The sequence below is a fragment of the Trifolium pratense genome, linkage group LG1 (genome assembly GCF_020283565.1).
Source record: "Trifolium pratense cultivar HEN17-A07 linkage group LG1, ARS_RC_1.1, whole genome shotgun sequence".
NCBI classification, from domain to species: domain Eukaryota; kingdom Viridiplantae; phylum Streptophyta; class Magnoliopsida; order Fabales; family Fabaceae; genus Trifolium; species Trifolium pratense.
In genome coordinates, this window is record NC_060059.1 from 33,203,336 (window position 1) to 33,229,204 (window position 25,869).

General features: G+C 31.4%; 2 protein-coding genes across 3 annotated transcripts; one reads left to right on the plus strand and one right to left on the minus strand.

The window, feature by feature from the left end:
• Positions 1-1,846: 1,846 nt before the first annotated feature.
• LOC123923537 (G-box-binding factor 1-like) lies at positions 1,847-10,123 on the minus strand. The gene is made up of 12 exons (XM_045976231.1): positions 9,975-10,123; positions 8,544-8,656; positions 8,390-8,437; positions 8,183-8,275; positions 8,004-8,081; positions 7,686-7,858; positions 7,512-7,566; positions 7,263-7,311; positions 7,024-7,130; positions 5,587-5,664; positions 4,361-4,486; positions 1,847-2,504 (listed from the first exon to the last, which is right to left on the minus strand). The coding sequence occupies exons 2-12, from the start codon at positions 8,607-8,609 to the stop codon at positions 2,433-2,435; spliced, it is 945 nt and encodes a 314-aa protein (XP_045832187.1). The 5' UTR covers positions 8,610-8,656; positions 9,975-10,123; the 3' UTR covers positions 1,847-2,432.
• An 8,513-nt stretch (positions 10,124-18,636) lies between these two features.
• Positions 18,637-21,714, plus strand: LOC123902655 (deSI-like protein At4g17486). Of its 2 annotated transcripts, none has more exons than XM_045952437.1 (4): positions 18,637-18,881; positions 20,304-20,556; positions 20,908-21,195; positions 21,300-21,714. In XM_045952437.1, exons 2-4 carry the CDS (start codon positions 20,346-20,348, stop codon positions 21,566-21,568), a joined length of 768 nt encoding a protein of 255 aa, XP_045808393.1. In that variant the 5' UTR covers positions 18,637-18,881; positions 20,304-20,345; the 3' UTR covers positions 21,569-21,714. The 2 variants fall into 2 exon arrangements, with proteins under 2 accessions (XP_045808393.1, XP_045808392.1); XM_045952436.1 differs by lacking the exon at positions 18,637-18,881 and adding an exon at positions 19,528-20,054.
• The last annotated feature ends 4,155 nt before the right edge of the window (positions 21,715-25,869 follow it).

Sequence of the window (25,869 nt, forward strand, 5' to 3'; positions counted from 1 at the left end):
ATATTTAAAGGTGGTTTTCAAGTGATAAGGAGACTTAGTTGTGTTGTAAATCTCATTGTTTCAGTGAGAATTTAATTCTCGTTCGTTTAATACATTGTGTCTCACTTTGATGTTGTTCCCCATTTACCTCCATATTATAACTATTTACTACGTAAAACATATTATTGGGAAATTATGAAACCTATACATTAGAATAAGCTATATCATCTGTCTTTACATCGGACCCAAAATCAATGTAAAAAGTATTTTCCAACCGATGTAGAATCCCCAATCTATATAGGTGTGTGAAAAATTATGACTGATTAGGACCTCTTTTGTATCTCTTTGTTTGTGTAAACTTAGGGATACTATATATCATATTTCACCTCTTTGCAAACAAATGATAATCTGGATTTCTTGTATTGGGCATATTTTTCCTCTTTCAAAATTTGTTTATCCGCAGCGGCGAAGCTAACCATTTTTCCACAGGAGAGCCAAATTTATAAAAAAAAAAAATACTTTAAGTGGCAAGTATAGGGTGTTCACAGGGTGATTTTGATCAATTTTAAAGAAAAAATAATAATTCAAATATAAAATCACATGTGGTTCAGTATGATTTAATTTAAATCAATTTTTAGATACTCAAATTACAATTGTAAATTTTTTATTAATATTGTAAAGACACGGTAAAACAATTGATTTAATGTAAAATATAATATATTAAAATTAATATTATAGATTGACAATGATCTATTGTGTGGTTTTTTGGTTTTTTAATCGGTTTATAGAATTAATTTGATTTAGTTTAGATATGAACACCAATACCAGTCTCTTTCATCTACCAAAAAAAATAAAACTCTTTCATCTACCAAAAAAAAATGAACATCAATACTGGTAAGTGGTTTTTATGTTTACACATGTGTACAAAAAGAAAATAATAAAAAAAAATTATATGAAGACAAACAAAAGACCAAATAAATAATTAATTGATGACATTTCTCATTAAATTCAAAGTGGGTAACTGATAATAATGGAATGTTATAAATATGGACAAAACTTATATGCATTTCTTTAGATGCAGTTTTTGCTGTTCCTCTCACAAAAAAGTAGTTATTTATATTTTTTAATTAAAAAAAGAAAAAGAAAATTGTTTTTAAATAAAAATAACTTCCCCCATGTATCTAGCACAGTAAGAACTGTGTATATGGAACTGTACATAAGTTTGGTCCTATAAATATTTACGTTATTATATAAGAAACTCGGATATATATATATATATATATATATATATATATATATATATATATATATTCAAAAAAATATTAATATATATAATATTTATTTAATATATATTCACACTTAGTCAAAAAATATATATAATATTTATTCTCATGTGACATATCACTACAAAATTCATATATGTAATATATGAAGAATAAAGAAGATATATAGGGGATGCTCTTGTTGAGTAATATATGATTCAAAAATTCATATTTAATGCATGAAGATTGAGAGAAATATGTTGGGGTGTGTGCATCTAGTTGGTGGTGTTCTTGATGATTAAGATACATGACTCAAAGTTTTTTTTTTTTTTTTGTGAATCGACAGAATATATTATTAACAGATATCCAAAAGCACAAGAAACGTTCAAGGACTAAAAATGTACAAAACAAAAACTACAGCCACAACAAAACTAAGAATTCCCACTAATAGCAGCAACAACATGACTCAAAGAATGATATTTAACGTACGAGGATGAAGGAGAATCAATAGTGATTAATTTATATAATATTCAATTTTTTAATTTTTAAAAAAAAATATTAATTGCACAAGCATCTCGCAATTAGTACTGACAATGAATCAAACCAATTCAAACCAAATTTTTATTTGAATTTGAAATATTTTTTTCAAAAATAAAACTTAAAAAAAGTTGTAAAAAAATGAAATACATTAATTTTTTTTTGACACACACTAAATATTCTTTTTAAGTTGTAACAAACATGCCCAAAATATCACGTGTACTTTGTTGCAAAATAAAATAAGGGTAATTAAAATATATCTCCTAAACCTTAAAATTTTAAAATCTCAAAATTTATTTTTACTAATAAAAGATTATTTTAAAGTTGATTTACAAATATATCTCATTCTATCTAATGTCTAATACGGAATATTGATTAAAGCAGGGTCAAAACTCAAGTGCAGCCCAAATAACACCAAGGGTTTGCTTAGAATAAAGATACAGGTCTTGGACTCGATGGTTCCGGGTTCGAGCTTCACCGGTATCCTTAGAAGATGTAAATGTAAATCTCTTTCTAAGTATTTCTTGAGCCATAAGGTATTCTCTAACTATTACTAAGAAACCATCCCCTCATCTTAAATTTTGTTATCCGAAAAGAAAAACATAAGTTGGGTCCTATCTTAAACTGTTTTTTGGGAGTCCTCCAGAAACAATGTCAAGCAGGAGGCTTCATGAGGTCCAATAGATCTTCAATTGATTCGCGTCCATACTTCGTAATTAGCTCTTCCTGTTCCATCACCAAATCTCACTCAAATTAGCAGCAATCATGGAAAAGAGAGCATTGAGAAACACAACACAATACTGAGAATTAACTTCTTTATAAACCAACATCAAAAACTTTGAATAAATAATTGTCATATAAGATAATGAACTTGGCTACCTTCATGTTAGGTAACTTCATTGGATAATTAGTTGCACTAGTAGCTAATTAGTACTTGGTTATAAATAATAGGAAGGAGAGATATGCTTAATTTTTTGTTAGTGCACAGTGTGTGTGAGTGTTGTAAACTCCGGGGTACCAAGTTTGATTCCTACTCATAAGAAAATCAGGCCCCGTCAACTTGTATATGAGCTATTTCACAACATTTAGGGGTGATGGGTATCGTGCTCAAGGTCAGTTACAGGATATGCAAATCATTATGATACTATTAGAGAGAAAAGAAAAATTGCTTAGCTAAACAAATAATTCGTAGAGGCGAAGTGGAGGTAGCAAAATTAGTTACATCAAATGGGCGTGGAAATAGGAAGTTGAGGAGAGGTGCATGTAAGAAGACCCTTAACACATAATGTGTGATTTTGTATGGAAGGAATGAGAATGAGGAATATAACAAAATGTAGGCAGGAATTAGTAATAGTTCCTAGTCCATTCTCTTGTTTCTTGTAGAAGTTCCTTTTCTGTATAAGTCCTGCATTTGTTACAATGTACCAGAAGATTGTCATGTCACGGCATCTTCTCTAGCAATACTTCTTCAATACTAACACGGGGTAAAGAGGGTATATACATCTGTCGTGTGTTGCTGCTTATTATTTTCGAATTGGGTTGTAGTGTATCACAAATTCTGAGACATTAAAGCGGAGATTACAAGTTTGTCTTTTGATAATAGGGATGACTGGATGAGGACTTTTGCGGGGAGTTGGCAGCAAAAGGATCTAAAGAGTTTCTCATTTGACACTGCTGAAGTTAGGAAAGTAGACAATGGAACCCTAAAGGGACTGTGTTTCGGTTTATATTTTTTGTTGACTTTGAGGACAAAGTGAATATTTTTTGGGGTGTATTGACAATACACCCCGCCTAGTAAGATAAGGTTTCGGTTGTTATTGTTGCGTTGTTAGTACTTGACCCGATTAGTTAGTTAATTGGAAATTGTTAGACAGATGGGTCATGATGTCTACAGATAACAAGGGTTGAGAGGGAGAGAATATCTTGTCATTTAAGAAAGGATAGAAGAAGCCATCGGGTAAAGGGAGGTGCATACCCTCAAAGTTCTGCAGTGTTCTATCTTTAAAATTGGAGTTTATACCTATTTATTTCTAATAAAAGACAAGTCCTTATCGCATCATGACAGCAATTGGAGTTTATACCTATTCATTAGTTGCATCAAAGCCAATGGTTTGGTTGGATCAAGAACTTAAATACATTGGTTGGTGCTAAAGCTTATGCAAAACCTACATTAGAGCATTTGCCAAGAGTTGGTTCTATGGTGGTAACCATGTAAATTCTACTCATTAAGTTCCTTAATATTTTGATTCGTCAAAAAAAAAAGTTCCTTAATATGTTGAGATAATATAAGGTGTTAAGCCCACTTCGGGTTCCTCTTTTCCAATTGAAGGGATCCATCTTCAATTTTGGACTCCACCTGACCTCCTAACTACTGTTTTCATTTCTTCCTTTTTTAATTACAAAATGATCTCCTTGTTTTTAGTTTGTTCAGTTGTTTCATCATACAAATATTAGGAAACAAGAAGACAATTTTGTAATTAAATAAGTGAAAATAGAAAATATTTTCTCAAACCAAACAAGTACCTTAGTTGAATGAATGATATAAAATTGAACAACTGAGAAGGGGGGTTAAAATGATGGACCTGAATGGAATCATTTTCATTGGTAAGCTCCATACATTCCTCAGAAAGTGCAACGAGCCTTTGTGTTAGGACTGAATTTTCATCCTTAAGAGTGTCTATCTTTTTACATAGCTCTTCACATTCTTGCTGCCAAGGCACAAATAATGAGAACATCAAATGAAATACAAAGTTCAAGAAAATCATAAAGGTTTATATGTTTCGACGAGGAGGAGAAAACCATGACAAATTCACAATAGATGCAAGAAAAGTCAACGAGAAGCCCAAGTAAAATTTGAAACTTCCACAATGGTAATCAAAGATACTGTTTGGCAAGTGAAGATTCTAGGATTATACAACAATCATAAGTTCATAACAACAAAAGTATGTTCTTTTTCCATTCCACTAGGTGGGTTCAATTCCATGGATAAATCGATGTCATAAATTCCTACCATGTATAATCATATTCAGGTAGCTACAATCATGTTCCAAATAAAGGGAAAGGTTATTGAGAATGCACCATAAGTTCATAATAAGGAGACTTTAAAGCTTACGTTTTTGAAAAATTCAGATTATTAATATAAGCATGTCTGTGAGACTGGTCATCAATGAAGCAAACTAAGACCTCATGTATCCTTTTGATCAAATTAGCCGGCCATGTAGCATAACCAACCAAGTTAAAACCATTGTTTCTTTGATATTTTGCAATCTAGCTCTCAATCAGTACCAGAATATCTATCTTTACTGTCTAGTGTCTAAAGTGTAGCTTAGCTGGCAGAGTTATATATGTCATGTGTTTTAAGTGCTTGTAAAATTCTAAATTAGTCCAAGTATCTTGGGTAGGCATGTGGTTCATTTTGTATTTGTCACTGACATTTGAATGCATGCTTAGGACATAAGGTCATAGGAAAAAGCAAAGGAAAACAGAAACAAGAAAGTGATAAAATGTCAAGTTGAAAAATAAAATAGGACAATGTTAACTAAACTGATTGTTATGTTATCTCAATTATAACATTTAATAATTTATTAAATAAGATTAGAATAAGGACTTGAAAAGAAAAAAAAATGGGACTGAAAGATGAGATGGAAAAATGGATATGAACCAGCAACTTTTTTTACATTTATAATCACATTCAACCATTGTCGAATTCATACGCATTTCAATATTTTCTGTAATTATGAGGATAATTATTTTTTACAGAACCACAAAAACCTGCTGCATTGCACACCAGTCATGGTCTAGTATGTACCTGTTTCCTCATCCTTGATCTCTTGGCTGATTCCCTGTTTGACTGTCTTTTTCTTTCTTTTCTTATATCATCGCCTTCCTGTCAAAAGAAATGTGGCTAAATAGGAAATACTAGACATTGTGCAGATAGTTAAGAATTAAACTTAGCATACTTAAGAAGGGATTTGCTTTCTGAAATGTATTCACCACACATATCTAGCTAGAATGCTGGATTGTAAAATTGTGGTAGCATTTATAATGACTAGAATGAAGTGTAGAAAGAAAAAAAAGCATACTAAAACAAAAGAAAAAGTTTAGACAAGTTGCAAATTTAATTTCTTACCAGATCAGTTGACACCAAGAAAACATATTATAACTATTGCCTATTTGGCAAGACGTCGATCATATATAGATTTTTTTATGGGACTCCATAGATGGTGTTGAACTATCTATGGTATCCGACAAAACTAATCGTATCTAACAAAATGGAAAATCAACAATTTAAATCTCAATACATACAACGTGTCGATGGGGCACCGCATTTGTGTAACGTTACATGATAACTTAAGCTTTTAGGAGAATCGGCTCTTGATATAAAATCTCACCATGTAGTATTGAGTTTTATTTTTGTCACCCCCGTTTTTCTAAATCTATGCTACACTGACACTTTAGACTGAAGGTGTCTCCAAGTGTTTGGAATTTTTCAGTGTCCAAGACTCTATGAAATTAACATGTGTTGTTACATCCAATCCCTTCTATTTTCTCAAATTATTGCCGGTGTCTACGTTTTTGTGTCAATTCTTTATAATTCTAAAAAATTATGTTCTAACACGAGGCGGTGTTTCAACCTATTGGAAAAGATCCAAGTCCCACATTGACTACATAAGTGTCTAATAAGTGCTTTAAAAGCTTGGACATTCCTCACCTTATGAGCCGAGCTTATGAGGTTGAGTTAATTCCAATTTCTAAGAGCGCCTATAACATGTTTATATGTTTATATGAGGGAACATGTTAAAGTGAGGGAATGTGCTAAAGATGTTAAATCACTTGTGTTATAATCAACATTACATTATTCTATAAGCCCGTGTTCTTTTCTTCCTAGTTAATTATAAATGGCCTATGTAGAGAGGATGTACCTTTAAGGATTTACTGGATAGTGGATACAATTTAAGATATATAAAGGAGGAGCTAGTCAATGTCATCTTTTCTTTCTTTAGGTTGCTTTCTTACTATATTTCAAAATTGAATGTGCAGCTTATTATTTGCAATAAATGCTGTAAAACTTAAGATACAAAAGTCCAAAAGCCAACTACATCAAACATGTGTATATTTATCATAATGATTCAAAAGAGATTTTACAAGTTATCTCATTAAAAAATTGATTGTTCTTATATTTTAGCTAATCCACAAATAAAACCTTTTCAAACATGCAACAAAAACCCATAAAACTTTATAGTACCGTAAATTTTAGTTGAGTGTCAGCATCACCATCACCATCACCATCAACATCAGCATCAGATTCCTTGACGACTGTCTCCAAATTCTGAGTCAGCCCAGATGGATTTTCTACAAATAAACAAGATGCAAGACTGTTAGTCCATGAACTGCAATACAATTTTGGTAGTAGTCACTTTTTAGATCATTAAACATGAATTTTCACATTCTTCCCATAATCAAAAGATAAAGCCATAATCTTACCATCCCCAGTAATCAAGTCAGGTTTCTGCTTCTTACTTAAAGGAAAATCCTGCCACAGAAAAGATATAATTAGGCTTTTCTCGAAGATTTTAAGCATATGAGCTGCACTGAGGAATAAATCGATGCATTTTAAACCCTTAATAAACTACTACTCTCTTAAGTGTTCTAACTTCTAAACATAACAGTGGGAGAACACATATTACATTCATCAACAACATATTTATATGAAAATTTAATCGATCGACATACTTTGTCAGTGTCATCTTGGTTTTCATCTGATGATTTCTTGCTTCCACTTGCTGCACTGCACACATATAGTTTTTTATTCAGGCATGGAAAATTATTATCAACATGTTTACCAGAAACAAGAACAAAATATACCCTGTCATAAAAAATTTAAAAAAACGAGAGAACAAAATGTACCTCGTTGAGGCTCCATCCCTGTCATTTTTTGGTGCTAAAGATTGGTTTTCACATTCTCTTGATACCCCACTTGTTAATCTTAAGGGTTGTAAGTTTCTAGAAAGTTTGTTGAAGTTTGGGTTTCTTTCGCCAAAATTCCTTTGTACCACTTCTGAAAAGGCCAGTGCAGCATCCTGACCAAAATGCATAAACATTTGTATATGAATATACAAACTCATACACAATTCATTATGGAAGTTTCTCTAAGATGAATAAACATCATTGAATCCATCCACAAGTAGTTGCTATGAATATATTTTTTAAAAGGTTTAGGCTCACCTCAGCAATGTGAGGTTTATTGGAGAGCCTCGCGGGATCATGTAAAGCATCATGAAGTAGTGCATTGTTTGCCTGAACCTAACAACAAAGAATTTGAAAATAAAGGTGGTGACTTGTCCCTTTCTCATAGTCTAAAAAGGAAGCTGATATACAGTGCAGTAATATGCATATATCGTTACCTGATTTGGCCACATGTACTGATGGTACAAGTAAGGACCAGCAGGAAATGGATTAAAAATGGGAGTCGGAGTAGACCCCAAATTGTAATAAGACTGTTGAAAATTTAAAAGAAGATAAAAGAGTCAGTTTTTTCTCTACGTACGAGACGCAAGTTACATGACCAAGATACCATCACAAATTGGTTCAGAGTAGAAAATGTTTTATACCTGCATACTTGTTGTCCAATGTGGTAGCATAGGGTTGTTTGGAGTTTGCTGTTAGAAAGAAAAATCAAAATAAAGTAGAGCATATCAGATCTAACTATAAGCAGACTGCATATAGATAAAAATGAGTTAGATGGCCATAACATGATTTACTGACATCTTGAGGCACCATAAAATTGTAAGGTCTGCCAAATGGATGATTTGATTCTTCTTTTTTCCCCATCAGGCTCGAGAAACTTGCGAGTCCAGTAGCTTCCTAATAAATAGTTCCTTATCAAAACAAAAACATAATGTCAAAGAACAATCCTCTAGTCTTAAAATGATTTCTACAGAAAGGAAATGTCATAGAAAATTTGGTAAACTATCTCGATAGTCGCATTAGAAGTTCATTAATTACTTCACCATACATTCCAGAAAGTTTATCAGGTTTGATAGGTTCAAAGTTTGAAGAAACAGGGAGATTATAAATATGTACCTAAATAAATAAAAGTGATATATTTCTATTCAATCAACACAAAATTGAAAAAGCTGGCCCCCCAATCTTATTTCCTTCAATTTAATACTAAGAGTCGTTATCAATCGCTGATCGCGGAACAATAGAGATTTGACAATATTCTGTACTAAATAGCGTATCGTGGAACAATAGAGATTTGTTCCAATGCCGCTATAGCCTCTATTTAACAACATTAGTAGTGACAGTCATAAAGCTTAGGGTTTGTTTGGTCCAAAGAGTGGATAGAAAAGGGGAAGAGGGGAGTATTCTTTTTTTTTGTTGGGTATTAACTCTCTAGTTCCTAGAGGAAGGGGCCCTGATAATCCAGAGTTCGGCCGCGAGGTAAGTAAAGTCCGACAAAGAATTGTTCCCACCAGAAAGAAATCGAACTCGAGTTCTCCCGAACGATACGTCTTAGGGGGGACTCATTAACCACTTGAGTCCAATGTCTTGGTTACAGGGGAGTGATTTTAATTTTAATGCAGCAAAGAGAAGGACTTAATGAGAATTTGATTGAGTGGAGAAAAGCAAAAATGACCCTTTTCTTGCTTGATTGACAAGGAAAAGACAGAGATATTAATGTAGAGAAAGTGCTAATTTAATTTTTGATGTAAAAATATTTCAATCATTAATAATCCCCCAATTTTGGAAAACAATCAAAATTAAATAGACATATTTAAAACAATCTCTTCACTACCCACTCCTTCATCTTCCTCCAATCAAACACAATGTAAAATAAACCATATTAAACAAATCCACCATCAACAAGGAAACCTAAAATATATCATAAACCAAAACAAGTCTTAACTCTCCGGTTCTCAGATAAAAGTCAAGCAGTTCCGGTAATTCAGAGTTCAATTGAGAGTCAATTAAAGTCAGACTAACAAATTGTTCGATAAAAATAAATAAAATCTAACTAATAATTGTTTATTTCATGAATCAAACTCAACTTAACCAAAGAAAAGGGAAAAACATAACAACAATCGAGTTTGAATCGCTAAATACTAAAGAAAACCAAAAACTAATAATAACTATAAAATATTAAAGAAAATAGCAATTGAAAAGAAAAGAAAAAACTTGAGAAGAGAAAATTACCAGAAGTGAAAGTGAAGGAGAAGCAAAAAAGTGAAATTAACGAGTTTGTGGAGAAGAGAAGAGAAATCCTTGTGGCGCGAAAGACAAGTTTGTGTAAACCCAAACACTGTTTTATTTATCTCTTCAACTTGATTCAATTTTATTATGTTAGCAGCATTGGAGTTTTAATTATATACAATCGAATGCTTTGTTGTAGTGAATTATGATCGTTGGATGGATATTGATTTTTGATGAAGTGGGGATATGAACGGTTGGATTTTTGTTAACGGTTCGCGTTTTTGTTTGTTTGATGTGTAGTTTGTAGGAGATTGTGATCCCGTGATATTATATCTCGATAAATTTGGATCCTATTAATTAATTTGATTCAAATCTTTTTTCGTAATAAAGAAAAAAAATTATACTCATCTTCCGCAATAAAAATATTCCATGTTAGAAAAAAATTGAAACGTTGTCAAACCAATACTCTGACTTTGCCCACAAAATAAAATAAAAATCGTATTTGTACTTTTTTCTTTTAATTTTTTTTTTAATTTTTTTTCTCTTTTATAAAGGAAAATATAGAATGCAATAACAAGTCAAAAAAAAAAAAAACAAGTTTGGGACTAGACCAAAACAAAAATAAAAAAAGGCATTGTTCAATAATCCGCACATTAAAAATCTTGTCTAAAAAATCGGATGGGATAAATCGAAATACGGGAGAAACATACGTATACAAAACACAACCGAACAATATCATATAGCAAAATCTATATTAAAAAAGACCTAACATGTTTCTATTAAGATCGCCAAATGAAAGCTACGACAGTTGAGACTAATAGAGGCAAGCTTGTCGGCGCAATAAATATCTTCGTCACAAAGCACAAAAGGGAAATTTAACATTCTTTTACAATATTAGCGAAAAAGGTATACAACGGGGATTAAAATTTGCAAATTTATCTTTAAATTGAGATGAGATTGGAGACACTAGACAAATTGCAAATAGAACGACACAAAGCAGAACACAGTGTAGATTAAGACGTAATCCTAAAAATCAAATAAGAACATCGAAGAAGTGTGGTAGTAACATCGTCACAATGAGTGTTGGATTTATCTCTAGGGTTCTTAGTACTCGATCAATTTCATTCTTCTAGGGAAAATATGAATCGGGTTGAGTGTTATGTTGGTTTTAAAATAGGTTGGTTTCTTTATTATTTTATTTTAAAAAAGGCAAAAAGACTAAAAGATGTACTAGTATTATTTTTTGAACCAACTAAAAAGATGAATTATTAAGAACGAACGTGTGTATTTCTAAGAAAAATACGCACGTGTGTAAAAATCCCCCCAATTTTGGAAAACAATCAAAATTAAATAAAAAAATTATTTTTTATTTTAGAAAAAAAAATCTGCCCATAAAATAAAATACTATATGACTTTTGTACTTTTAATTTATTTTTCTCTTTTTTAAAGGCAAATATAGAGTGCAATAATAAGTTTGGGACACCAAAACTTAAAAATAAAAAAGATTGTTCAATGATCGACTATTAAAAATCTTGTCTAAAATATCTGATGGGATAAATCGAAATAAGAGTTGTTTGCGATAACTGAAAAATAAATCATAACAAAATTGAGATCCCAAATGCATAGATAATCCTTTCTCTTGAAACTAATTTCTTTTAACTCTTCTGTATCTTTTGTAAAGATTCAATGATAGTAGACCTCAGAACATTTCTCTCCTACAAAAGTAGATCAATTTTAAATCGAGCCGGATAAATAATTTTGGTGTGTTTATTCCTCTACTCTTTTTATTTTGTCCTTTGATTTGATTGTGAACTTGTTTTACACATAGATCGCTAGATTATTTGTTTGAGATGTCTAGTTTGGTAGTCATTGTTATTTTCTCCAAGCTTTTTTCTTGTTGGTGATAAACAATAGTTTGAACTCACAACAAGCATCAACACAAAAATTAGCTTCATGATTTGAATTCCAAATTTTGATTTCCCACTCAATAGTCAATAATTGCCCAATCTTCTTAAACAATATGTTCGATTGGTAAGAATCTCAATTCTAACTGGTTCTCCCAACAAGCTATCAAAAAGATTGGTAATGGAGCGCAAACTAGTTTTTGAGAGGACAAGTTGGAAAAGATTTGTACTCTCAAAAACTAACTTTAAATAATCATTTTAAACTTATATGATTTTAGAAAAATAAATAATCATTTTATAAATGTCTAAATAAAATTTAAAATATGTCCCTTAAAATTGCAAAAGACAAGTTGTTATCACTAATCCTCATACCTCTTGGACAAAAGCACATGCATGTGAGAAATTATGATAAAGGATCATCTCCAATGTACAATCCATGTCATTCATATATTTTTAAAATTGAGATTACATATAAAAGAAATGTGGTTTAGATTCTACCGAGAAGAAATGTATTGCAAAGAATCTGCTTTCAAGAATTATGTTTATCAATCAACTCTTACATGTCAATTATTGTTATTATTAATTACTTTTTTATGAGAACAATTATTGTTATTATAAATATATAATTTTTCAAAAAAAATATTATAAATCTATAATTGAGTCTTGGAGTATATTTGTATTACTGTATTAATTCGAGGATAAAATCAAAATAAAATAATGGGTAAATAGGGTTTTACCTCCCTGCAAAATAAGTCAATTTTGCATTACCCCCTTGTTGACACCAAAATTATAAAGTTTATGATATTGAGAAAATCTTGGTGTTAAATTTTGAAAAGAAGTAAAAAACTCATTTCGACGGTTTATGTGAATATTAATTAGAGTAGATTCTACCAATTTAATTGGAAAATGAATAAACTGATCGAAGATGCCAACTATATTTTAGTCGAAGATGCAAGTCTCAACTTTTATGTATGTTGGTCGAATCATGTTTTGATTAAGTTTGGTTAATTATTTTGATTGGCTTTGGTTGAAAAGATCAAAATATATAGCATTTATCAATATGGCAACAAGCAAGAAGCAACACGTGAAGCAAGGCAAACACATGCAAGTGGAAGTTATTTTTATTTGACTTGTAACTATGCCAAGTGTAAGGCTATGCTATTAGAAGTTATTTTCTGTTTTAACTTAGACCGTAGGATCTAGTGGTAGTTTTTCCTGCAAGGTCTATATATATCTATTTGTAATAAGAATAAGGGGTTGAATCCTATTTTATGAAAGTCTTGCAACACCCACGCCGCGGTGGCAAACGGGTTCAAGGGACGGACATAGATGGATTCCAACCACTATTTACATTCAAATGCAATTTAATCTTTCAAGTCCTTTAAAGTTCTTGCACTTTATCATTTCATTGCAATTTATCTTCAGGTTTTTTAACTTTTATTTGCAAATCATTTAACAAGTTTATGCAAATTTACTTTAATCCTTTTTGTATTTTAATTTGATCATTCGACTTCGTCGAATCAGTCTGTTTTTAATGCATTTAATGCAAATCAGACAATAAATGTTCAAGTAAAAGATGATGAACATTCATATTTTTCTAGAAAATAACACACAAATATGTTCCGAGATTTACTAGTTGATCTCTCAAGTAATTAATTTAAACTAGCGGTTGTTTACCAAAAATCAGTGTAAACAAATTGGCACGCCCAGTGGGACTGTTTTGTGTGTTATTTTCTTTTTGAAAAGTTTTACAAAGATTGAAAACCGAAAAGTTTTAGTCTTTGAGTGGCCTCTAATGATTGTTCATGGTGATTTAATCTCTATGGTTAACAATTATTTTGAAAATATTGATAATTTTTGGACAAATTGCAAATCAAATTGTGGCTTTGAGAAATGGTTTTGAAACCGTCGTGAAAATGGTTTTTGAAACCATAATTTTTTAGAAGCCAATATCTTAGCAATTTGTATTTACTTGATGTCATGAACCAAATTTGGTTGGTTACACGTTAACTCACTGGATGTGGTATTTGAGAACATTGGAACTTTGATAAAAATGAACCTCCAAAAGTTGGCAGGCCGTTAAAAGGCATATCAGCATCAACGGCTATAGTGTTTCCAAGGATACTCCTCTCATCAAGGCCAAACTATAAATAAATGATAGAGTGAGTTTTGAAGCAAGTTCATGGAAGAAAATCGTTATGAAAGATAAGTATGCTATACTAAGTCAATATCTAGAAGGTTCAATTTAAATTTTGATGAAATACTTTGCCATGCATGATGCTAAGATGGAAGTTGTTTTTAAGATTGGTAAAGTGATCAAAATTTTGTCTATCTTATCATTAGTAAAAAAAAAAGATAATTGATATTTGGTCAAACACGGTTCGAGAGATGCTGTAAAATTGGTCGAATTTTCATATTTGTTTATCTCATTCTAAGAATGATGATGTTTTTTGACCAAGCATTTTATTAAGATGTAGATTGTATTTTTGACCAAAAAGTTGGTAAAGTCTTACCATGTTTATTCAAAAAAAAAAAAAAAATCAATATGGAGTCGAAATCATCTTCTCCAAAATTTTGCTATGTTTTCAAACAAGGCTTTTTAGTGTTATCACTAAATTGATGACATGATTAAAAATGTTATTCCTCTCACTTCCTTCGAGAAACAACATTTTTGGGGGCCTCTGTTGACACCAAAATTATAAAGTTTATGATATTGAGAAAATCTTGGTGTTAAATTTTGAAAAGAAGTAAAAAACTCATTTCGACGGTTTATGTGAATATTAATTAGAGTAGATTCTACCAATTTAATTGGAAAATGAATAAACTGATCGAAGATGCCAACTATATTTTAGTCGAAGATGCAAGTCTCAACTTTTATGTATGTTGGTCGAATCATGTTTTGATTAAGTTTGGTTAATTATTTTGATTGGCTTTGGTTGAAAAGATCAAAATATATAGCATTTATCAATATGGCAACAAGCAAGAAGCAACACGTGAAGCAAGGCAAACACATGCAAGTGAAAGTTATTTTTATTTGACTTGTAACTATGCCAAGTGTAAGGCTATGCTATTAGAAGTTATTTTCTGTTTTAACTTAGACCGTAGGATCTAGTGGTAGTTTTTCCTGCAAGGTCTATATATATCTGTTTGTAATAAGAATAAGGGGTTGAATCCTATTTTATGAAAGTCTTGCAACACCCACGCCGCGGTGGCAAACGGGTTCAAGGGACGGACATAGATGGATTCCAACCACTATTTACATTCAAATGCAATTTAATCTTTCAAGTCCTTTAAAGTTCTTGCACTTTATCATTTCATTGCAATTTATCTTCAGGTTTTTTAACTTTTATTTGCAAATCATTTAACAAGTTTATGCAAATTTACTTTAATCCTTTTTGTATTTTAATTTGATCATTCGACTTCGTCGAATCAGTCTGTTTTTAATGCATTTAATGCAAATCAGACAATAAATGTTCAAGTAAAAGATGATGAACATTCATATTTTTCTAGAAAATAACACACAAATATGTTCCGAGATTTACTAGTTGATATCTCAAGTAATTAATTTAAACTAGCGGTTGTTTACCAAAAATCAGTGTAAACACCCCTGCAAAAAAAAAAACTTGGGATTACCCCCTACAATATGAAGATTCTCTCTTTTTACCCCCTGCTTGACAACTTGGCATAAAATCTTTATTTTTATGAGGTGACATGCACATGGGCGGACCCACGTTGGGCCCAGGGTGTGCAGCTGACCACACTCAAATTTTAATAATTGCACCAATAATCCTTATTTATTTAAATTTGCACCCCCTGAAAAGTTGGCTTTGCACCCTGCACCAAGCTAAGCTTCTGTCTAGTCCCTCTGCACCATGCAGGGCTGCAATCTGCATAGCATTCTATGACTGTATTGTATGCAAATTTTATTATTTAATGGGTTAAATTATATTTTTCATACATTAAGTTAATTTTATATTTTACGGAGTACTTTGGTTCTATAAATGTTCTTTATTTCATTTTAATCTTTTAAAATACATACATTAGATAATTTGGTCCAGTAAATTTTTTCTTTTCATTTTTATTCTTTAAATTATAAATGTGAAACACTTAAATCTTTTAAAATATAAATATTAAGATATTTTGATTTCTAACGGAATGACTAAATTATCTAAAGTTTGTAATTCAAAAGATCAAAGTATTCGATATTCATAACTTAAGCGACCAAAATATAGAAAAAAATGAAAAAATAAATTTAAGGGACAAATGAAACAAAACAAACTTAAAAGACAAGTAATTTGTTTTGAAAATATACATTTTTAATCGTTTAATACAGTGAATGCAATATTTTTCAAAAAAAAAAAATTATATTTAACTTTTTAACTTGTATCTTAAGGTTGATTAAAAAAAACACTTGTATCTTAATGCAAACTTTTGAAATTATATATATATATATATATATGGGGAGGGATCAAATTACACCGGTGTAATATTTGAGTAATGTTACACCGCTTAATAACGCTTTAACGAATACAAATTTTACAAAATCCACCGTTGGATTGAAAGCTTATATTGTATAGATCATATATGTTGAATTGTATAAAAATCTAAAATCGTTTGATATGTTTTTGAGATAGATCAAGATTAACGGTATTCAATAAAAGTGAAAATATTTGAGTAACTATATGGGGAGGGATCAAATTACACCGGTGTAATATTTGAGTAATGTTACACCGCTTAATATATATATATATATATATATATATATATATATATATATATATATATTATTTTAAATTAAAGTGAAAAATTTTGCACCCACTGAGCCAGGGTCCTGGATCCGCCACTGGGCATGCATATGTGACATTTATTTCATTTTTATTTTTTTAATTTGCACATGTCATTTTTATTATTAAATAAATTGGTGACAAATATTTAAAAAATTCTACTTAATTAGTTTTTTAAAAAATAAAAAATATTGTGTCAAAAAAAAAATTATTAAAAATAAAATATGTTAATTCAAAAAGATATGTTAATCCATTGTTTCTAACGCAAAAAAAAAAAAAAAAACTCACAATCTTTTTCTGTAACATAACACAAATCTTTCTCCTTCTCATTCTTCTTCTCAAAACCCAAATTTATTTTTTCTCTAACACAAACTCAGAATCCCAGAATCCTTTTTATCTAAAATAAAACCTAGAAATCCGCCGAATCACTCCGCCGAATTCGTCGAAACAAATGATTGATGAAGAACAAAGGCAGGAACTAGGAACCGGATTTCCTATAAAGGCAGAAACTGGGTTTTTGAATTTATGGGTTAGGGATTGAATTGATGGGATGAAGAATTGGGAAGAAGAATTATGTTTTTGGGTTAGGAAGAAATTGGGTTGTTGCAAAGGGATGAAGAATAGAAGAACAAAAGAAATTTATGATTAAGTTTCTGGGTTTACCGAGATTGATTTTTGGAAGAAAAAAAATTGGGTTCTTTTTGGATTGTTGTTCTTGGTGGTGTTGATGATTTTGTTGATGTTGTTGTTGTTCTTGGTGGTGTTGATGTTGTTGTTCTTGTTGAATGATGAAAGTTATCGTGGTAGGGATGAAGGGGAAATTAGAAAAGAATTTATTATTATTTTTTAAATTTTTAGTTTATTTAATAATAAAAATGACATGTGCAAATTTAAAAAAATAAAAAATAAATAAATGCAAAATATGCATGCCACCTCATAAAAAATAAAGATTATATGCCAAGTTGTCAAGCAGGGGGTAAAAAGAGAGAATCTTCATATTGCAGGGGGGTAATACAAAGTTTTTTTTTGCAGGGGTAATGCAAAATTGGCTTATTTTGCAGGGGGTAAAACCCTATTTACCCTAAAATAATTATTAATTAATATTAATGAAAATTAGTGATTAATTTAATACTCCATACAATTTTTTGCTAATAAAGAACAAACACACCAAATTTCAAAAAAGAAAAAGAGGCAAAAATCAATAAAGAGAAAGAGAATAAATTCAACGCAAAATGCAATGATGACGGTCAATGTCAAAGTGTCAAGTCCTGACAGAATTTCTTTCACAGTTTTTTCCTTTTCACTTTTTGAGTTGCAAAGCTTTGTGTTTGTGTCATTGTGTGACAATAATTCATACCAAAATAATTGATCTAACTGACCAATTAACACAAATTAAATGAAATATATAAACAAAAGAGAATATTATTTTGATTAAAGTAATTTTATAATGTACTATTATTTAATTAAAGAGTACAATTATTTAGTATTAACCTTGTGCTTGGCCGGAATGGATTTCAGAATTTCAAAATTTGACCGTAAAATAAATAAAATTTGGTCAAAAATTATTCACATTAGTAATTGAACTCAAATTTTTCAAACAATTTAACTTAAATATATTTATTAATCAGTTGAATTTAATATCTTAATTATTAAAAATAGTACAAATTATGAAGAAGAATAAAAGTTAGTATTATATTATAAATTTAAATAATCATTTTTGAACTAGTCTCTCATTTTTAATTCTTAAATATAAAAAATGTGTCGAGTCAACGATAATTAATATTTCTAATCTACTAAATATATTAAAATTTGTTTGTTTACTTTTTTTATATTTAAAATGGGAGATAATATTTTTGTAAAAAATAAGTAAGTTATTTTGTGACAAAGCAATATTTTTTGGCCAACTTTTCAAAATTTTCTCATTTTCCCAAAAAAAAATGATTTATTAATTGGAAGTATTTATGATTACATTTCATCATTAAGCATAAAAAAAAAAAGACAAAGTAGTTTATGTCTGCTCTCTTAACTATAACTACAAAACACAACCAGCTTTCACTTCTTTTGTCAGAACAAGCAGCTATTAACAAAGCAATGTGTGAGTTTCAGGCACACACATTGTTCCATTCTCTTCTTTTCCTCTCTTTCAAAACACAACAACTATGACTAATAATAATTCATTCATAGTACTTTGCTAGTGCTGTTCTTCACTTCAATCTTAAAAGGTTTGTTTGTATTTCTGTTTTTCATGCATCTTGAATTGTTTTCACCTTGTTTAAGCCCTTTTATTTATTTATTTTAACTTTTTAGTTTAAGTTGATTTTTGGTGTTGTTTTTGCATTATGGAACATCAACTACTTCATTTGCTTGTTAATGTTATTTATTTTGTTGATTTTGTTAATTTGTTTTCTAATCTGATCTATTACCTTTGATAATATTTTACTAATTTTTTCTTACATCAGTTTCATGTCATGAAGTTGAGCTCAGATATAAGTTAGATCTTGAAATATGTTATATTTTTATTGGTTTTAATTTTTAATTTTTTTGGTTGGTAGTTTGAACTTCTCATGTTGCTAATCTAGTTCTTGATGACTAATTAGATTTAGGATTTTCTAAAAGAGTAAAAAAATGAGCATTTTACTATGGAATCTGGTAGCTTAATGATGTAAGATTAGAGTTGATTTTGTTTCAATTTGTATAACATGGTAATTGTTTTTTTATGCCAATTCACTTTATATCTTATGAAACTGTTTTAAGTTGAATTTTTTGCTTCTTGTTTGTTTGTATTCTAAGATTCCAGATGTGACATCCATGTGCTCTTACCAATTCACTTTATAATTCAGTCATAATTTCTGTGTTTGTTTTTATTGGTATAACTAACCCCACATTGGTTGGCCGGGTGGCGAAGGCTTGAGACTTTGGAGTGTACTTCTCTCAAGGTCTCGTGTTTGAATCCTCCTGGCGCTACTTCCTGTGTTGGGTCACTCCATGTAGAGCAAAACTCTGGCTTTAAACGAGCCCTCCGCTAGTGGACAGTGGGATTGATGTTCCTCGGATTAGTCGGTCCTTGGGCCGGATACCTGAGTCCTAAAAAGAAAAAAACTACGTGCTTTTAGTTAGTTGATTGAATCGGTAAGAGAGGGAAGTTTATAAATAGTGTATAGATTGGACTTGCCGGCCATAACAAGAAGAAGGCCATTGTGCCTAATTAGCAACCTCGGCCTCTACCCCAAATGTTATCAGAAATGCACAAGTTGGAGGTACAACCGTAGGAGTGAGACATTGGCCAAGTGGAAATAAATACCAGCATGTGAAAATATAAGGTTGACTTGGTAGTTGAGATAAGGGAGCCGAGGGTTTGAGTGATAAGGAGGTCAAGAGTTTGATCCTCATCCCCAGTATGATACTAACAATACTAAGTATCGTTCTATAGCCGATGCTACTGTCAAATTTTGTATAGCTTAGTATGGTTCGAAGAAAACGAGTCTCGTATATCATAAATTGACTCAAACGAGTACTGCATTTCTTGCATTCCAAAGTTGAAATAAGCTTTATATTGAAAAATCATAGTCATTCATGAACATTCCATGATTACTCTACATTTCATCTAAAGTGCTGACTATTTTTTTGTCTTAATGTATCTGCAGGTAGGAATTTGCTATTGAGTGCTTTCTGGATTCATTCATAAAATGAAATCAGGATTCAAAAATGGATGGCCTTCAATCGTGCGTCTTCGTCTCAAAGACAAAACAGTGACACCCTTTTGCATATTCTCTAAAGTGAAATCAGCTGGAAACAAACCTGGGAATACTCCTGTCTATCTCAATGTGTATGATTTGACCAATGTTAATGGCTATATGTATTGGGCTGGTGTTGGTATTTTCCACACCGGGGTTGAAGGTCAGTTCACTCGACAGTTAAACACTTATAGCAAAAGTCAAATTGTTTTCATATAAGATATAAGCTATCTTGGAGAGTATACCGTAATAAGTTGAAAACAACTTATGGACATGTCATTAACTGTTTTCATAGGCTCTATCTCAAATAGGCCCAAAACATTGTGTTTTAATACAAAACTATGTTTCATCATGTGGTTTTTGATAGATTTTATCATTTAATGACAATGTTCAATCTAAATACTCGATTTGACTTTTAGAGAAAGGGTTATCTATGCATTTGCATATTACTTATATCTGTGATTTTTTTGACTCCGCGAATATTTTCTAAGATGAAGTTACTATATGCTGACAGTTTATGGAGTAGAATATGCATTTGGAGCTCATGACTGTCCATCAAGTGGTGTATTTGAGGTTGAACCTAGGCAGTGTCCTGGATTTAAGTTTCGGAAGTCGATTTTCATGGGAACTACTAGCTTAGATCCATTCCAAATTCGAGAGTTCATGGAGAACCAATCTGCAAAATACAATGGTGATAGTTATCACTTGATTGTGAAAAATTGCAACCATTTCTGTGAAGATATTTGTTACAAGCTAACAGGGAATTCTATTCCCAAATGGGTCAATCGTCTCGCAAGAATAGGTATATATACGATACACTCTTTCGTGTTTAGATACTTCTTTTGGAATTTATCGAGAAAAAAAAATATACTTCTTTTGAATTATCATTTCTTGTCTTCATTATAGGTTCCTTTTGCAATTGTATACTCCCCGATGCCCTTAAAACTTCGACAGTTCAGCATGATCCCAACTTTGAAGGGCGTGATAGTGAAAAAAAGAGACTTCGAACTGCTTTCAGTTGCTGGTCATCAATCTCGATGCCACAAATGGAAGTATCTATGTCTTCGTTGTATCTGCACTCTCACTATAAAGGTTGCTTACCGCCTTGGCAGTTAAGGAAATCTAAAAAAGACTCGCTGAAGCAAAAACGAGAAGACAACTTTGCTTCTCATTAATTTTTCTCTCTTGTAGAGCTTCCATTGTCTTTCTGGTAACTGATTACTGGAAAATGAATTATTGTTTTCAGTCATCCATGCTCTTAAGCAAAATTTTCTGTCAATATTTATTTTGATTATTCAAGATGTTTCTATTTTTGTCTTTTTTTTTTTTTGTTTTGTTGTCTAGTTTTGCTTTGTACTAATCTTTGTCTGATTCTGAATTTCTGTAAGATATACTGTTGTCTCAGCTAAATTTTTCATGGCTCGAGAAAATATTTTGCGAGTTAAACTGCTCTTAAGGTCATATATCTCTTTTAGTAAAAAAAAATAAGATCATATATCTCAGCAAGAGTAGCTAGGATTTTGTTTTCAGCTATTCTGACAGGAGCATGTTAAACAAATAAATTCGCGGCATTTCTGTTAACCAATAACATTTTGGATGTATTAACCTTCTGGTTTTGAGAAGAAGGGGACTTTCGTAATCTGATGTTTGATCGGTAAATAAGTAAAGTCTGACAAACGATTGTTATTTGTTGTGCTTGCATTGTGCAGGTGATATAAACTTAGTCAATCTTATAAACAAGCCTATACATGTTTCATGCCAAATAAATTGCAAGTAAGACATGAATTGTGTGTGGCAGGAACATTATATTTCCTACTCAATTAAATTAGATAGGCATCACTGAGCAATAATTGCATGAGAATTCTCTCAGTTTAAAAATTACCAGCACACAAATGCTCAATTATTTGAGTTATAAATGCAGCTAGTTTTCTTAACAATTAATGCATTCATATTTTAAATTTTAAACATGAAAAATGTTAACATGTCCCCTTATGTGCCCTTAGCACACAAGCTAGCATGACTTTTAAATATAATATCATTAACCAAGTAATTTGACTCAAATGACTAATCAACTCCCTATGACGATTCATTTGAAAGAATCTGAGTTCGATTAATAATACAATATATTTTATTGCACAGAATAGTTGTTTATGAACTTAGCTAACACATATGACAGCTCCTACACTTCCAGCCCCATTTGGATTTGAAATTTTGATGCTTTGTTGGCCCCCTCAATAATACTAGTCAAGTCTGCCACTGGTCCGAGGTGGGGGGTGGGGTCTTACAATTCATAAAGGCATCCCGAGAAGGATGTGTAGGTGCCATTGATATTTGTTGCAGACAAGTTAGGCATTGGATTGGACCCATGGCAGGGCATATCAATTCCTTTTTGAATTAATGGACCTGGATTCGCTGCAGTAGTGAATTCATACATTTTGTTACAGTATTAAATATCGGTCGTCTATCTGCGATTCAACAATTTTGAACTCACGGTCTGCATTTCAGTAGTTTCACACCGTGTACAATCTCGATGTTCATTTCCTATCGGTCAGTTCAGATCAATTACTGTGTAACTGCATTAAATTCAAAGTTTAGGATCTAACACTTCGCCAATTACTTGTTTTTCTCCTCTTTTCAACTCACATGTGGGGCTTGGTTCGAGTTCGGATATGACAATCGAGAGAAATTGAGAGGATTTTAAAGGAGATCTTAGAAATGAGTATTGAGCCTAACTCATCCTTAAAAAACCGGCTTGTAAAGTGAAAATTGCCTCTAGTTTATAAACACTTAGTCAGGCCATATCGCAACCGATGTGAGATGATGACGTATCGTCACACTCTCATATCCATGCTTATTTAAGGAACATTAGACTTGTTTTAGAGGTTTTTAATGAATAAACCAAGAGAAATCAACTCAGAAGCAAGATTACTTGGATTACAAGAAAGCAGGAAATTATGCAGGAATTTATACATTTACACTACGCTGGGGGCGTGAAGCATCACGCGCGGCGTAGAAAGCTCACCAAGAGAAGATTCCATCCTGCTTTAACTACGCGCGGCGTGGGGACCTGTCCACGCGCGGCGTAGTTACCTGTTTCAGAAGATGGTTGCCACTGTCAACATCACGCGCGCGCGTGAGAAGAGCCACGCGCGGCTTAATAACTTTGATGAAGATCAAGTTCTCCTCTGACTTAATCACGCGCGGCGTAGTGAGGAAGAAGCAACCACGCGCGGCGTGATAAATCTGACGCGCGGCGTGGTTGCAATCTGTATATATTGAAAAGCCATTTTCTGGAAAAGGGTTCGAAAATTGACAGTCTGATCTTGATTTGAAGAGTTCTTGTGCACGAATTGGAGTCTGATCCAATGTTCCAGAGGTTAAGGGTGGCTAGATTTGAAGCATACAACATCATAAGAGTTCATCCTTTGGAGTTGGAGCTAGGATTAAGCTACTTTACCATGAGAGGCTAGACCCTCATAGAGGTTGGATCATGACTAAGAACTAGACTATTGTAATCCATGTAATCTATTGAGTCTGTAATGAATCTCTCTTTATAGTGTTATTCAATGAATTTCTGTTCTTAATGCTTTACAAATTCTGATCAACTTTGCAATGATTTTAGATTTTGATTATGTATGAGAATATGAGTTAAAATCCGACATGAATTCATTGTGCACTTGAGTGTTTTCGATCGAGAGATTGAAACATAGAGTGTAACATAAGATCAACACGCTTTTTGATTACCCCGTTACCGGTAGCTTCCATCCAAGAGATTGGAGAAGTATTGGTAAATGATAGGGTGGATTTATCAAGAGATTGAGATTCATCATATTGTTGATCTAGTTGTGACACTTGAGTGGTTCATTATGACACGATTGATTGCATGCGATTACTATTGTTTAGAGACTCGTCGACGATCCAACCTCACTCTTTTATCATTTGAATTCTAAACATTTTCTTACAAAACCAATTACTCAAACAAACCCCCAAAATGTGTTTTAATTTTAGTATGTTCATAGACACAATGACTTTGATAGAATCACGCAATCCCTGAGGATCGATATCTTTTATTACTCAATTGACGAAATTCTACACTTACAAAACCGGCTTGTAAAGTGAGAATTGTCTCTAGTTTATAAACACTTAGTCATGACATATCGCAACTGATGTGAGACTTCTTAACAGAAGAGAATTTATTTTTGCATATATTAATTCTCAAAGAAAAATCTATAACTCATGTAACCGGAGCAATCAGATTAGATCATGGGCTCAAGTAGTGAAGTAACCATGAAATGAACAGAAATACTTATATATTATACGGTCATAACTACAAATGAAGTGTATTTAAACACACACTAAAATTTTATATTTAAATTTTTTTTTGTAAACTAAAGATATCCTCTGCGGCTGCCTGCAACTGCATATATTAATTCTCTCGTTGTGATCAAGATCCATTTAATTATTTAAAACAATACATTATTTGAAACCTGAGAAGTTAAACAAAAGATAGTGTAATATGCAAATTTGAATGAAAGAGTAAGATGATAAGATCTGATGAATAAGTTAAACAAAAGATATGCGAATAAATTCATCATCATTTTGTTTATAAATCAATTTCTCTTTAAATTGGTCCGTGAATTATAAGAACATACTGAATAGTCCCTAAATTATTATTATTAATACATGTAGGAGAAGAAAATGAGAAGAGAGAGGACCAAAGAAAATGAGAAGAGAGAGATATGCAAGAAAGAATATAAAAAGAGAGAAATAGGTAAAAGATCGAGTAGATTTGATGTGTTGATTGATATAACTATAAGAGAAAGTAGAAGAATCAGAGAGGAAAAAAGTGTTTCTTATTTTTGCAAAGTACCAAAATGCCCTAACTAAAAAATATTCATAAGAAAATAAAAGAACAATTTGAAAATGACAATAATGTAAATTGATTGAAAAACTAAATATTCTTCTCAGGTGTGGATTTTGTAAGGAGAGAAATTGATTGAAAAACAAAGGATTATTTAATAAACCGTTAATCTTGATGTGTTTCAATAACATATCAAATGATTTTCAAATTTTCTAAATTTTTCTATGGATGATCTATATGATATAAAATTTCAATCCAACGGTGGATTTTATAAAATTCGTATTCGTTATAATATTATTCATGATTGGTCCACCATGAACCATTTGATGAAGTAGTCCATATTAAAATTTACCTAGTTGTCTTAATACGTTAAAATATTTTAAAAAAAGAACAAACGTCATTATCAGATAAAAGAACAGATTTAGAAGTGGAATTGCGAAACCGGTCCCATATATATATATGTCCTCAAAAGGTAGATCCCCAAATTAAATGCATATTAATTATCTTATTTATTTTTGTGGAAAATATCTATCAAATAGATCGTATAATACTCAAGAATGCTTAGATAAATTTATGCGGGTCTTACTCAGAACTTAAATAAGATGGTACAAATTT

Coding starts and splice junctions, on each gene's coding strand:
- LOC123923537 (XM_045976231.1), bottom strand. CDS start 8,609: ATGGGGAAAAAAGAAGAATCAAATCATCCATTTGGCAGACCTTACAAT. Junction 8,438..8,543: donor ATTTTATGGTGCCTCAAGAT/GTCAGTAAATCA, acceptor TCTTTCTAACAG/CAAACTCCAAACAACCCTAT. Junction 5,665..7,023: donor ACACTCAACTAAAATTTACG/GTACTATAAAGT, acceptor TTCTTTTGACAG/GAAGGCGATGATATAAGAAA.
- LOC123902655 (XM_045952437.1), top strand. CDS start 20,346: ATGAAATCAGGATTCAAAAATGGATGGCCTTCAATCGTGCGTCTTCGT. Junction 20,557..20,907: donor TTTCCACACCGGGGTTGAAG/GTCAGTTCACTC, acceptor ATATGCTGACAG/TTTATGGAGTAGAATATGCA. Junction 21,196..21,299: donor CAATCGTCTCGCAAGAATAG/GTATATATACGA, acceptor TCTTCATTATAG/GTTCCTTTTGCAATTGTATA.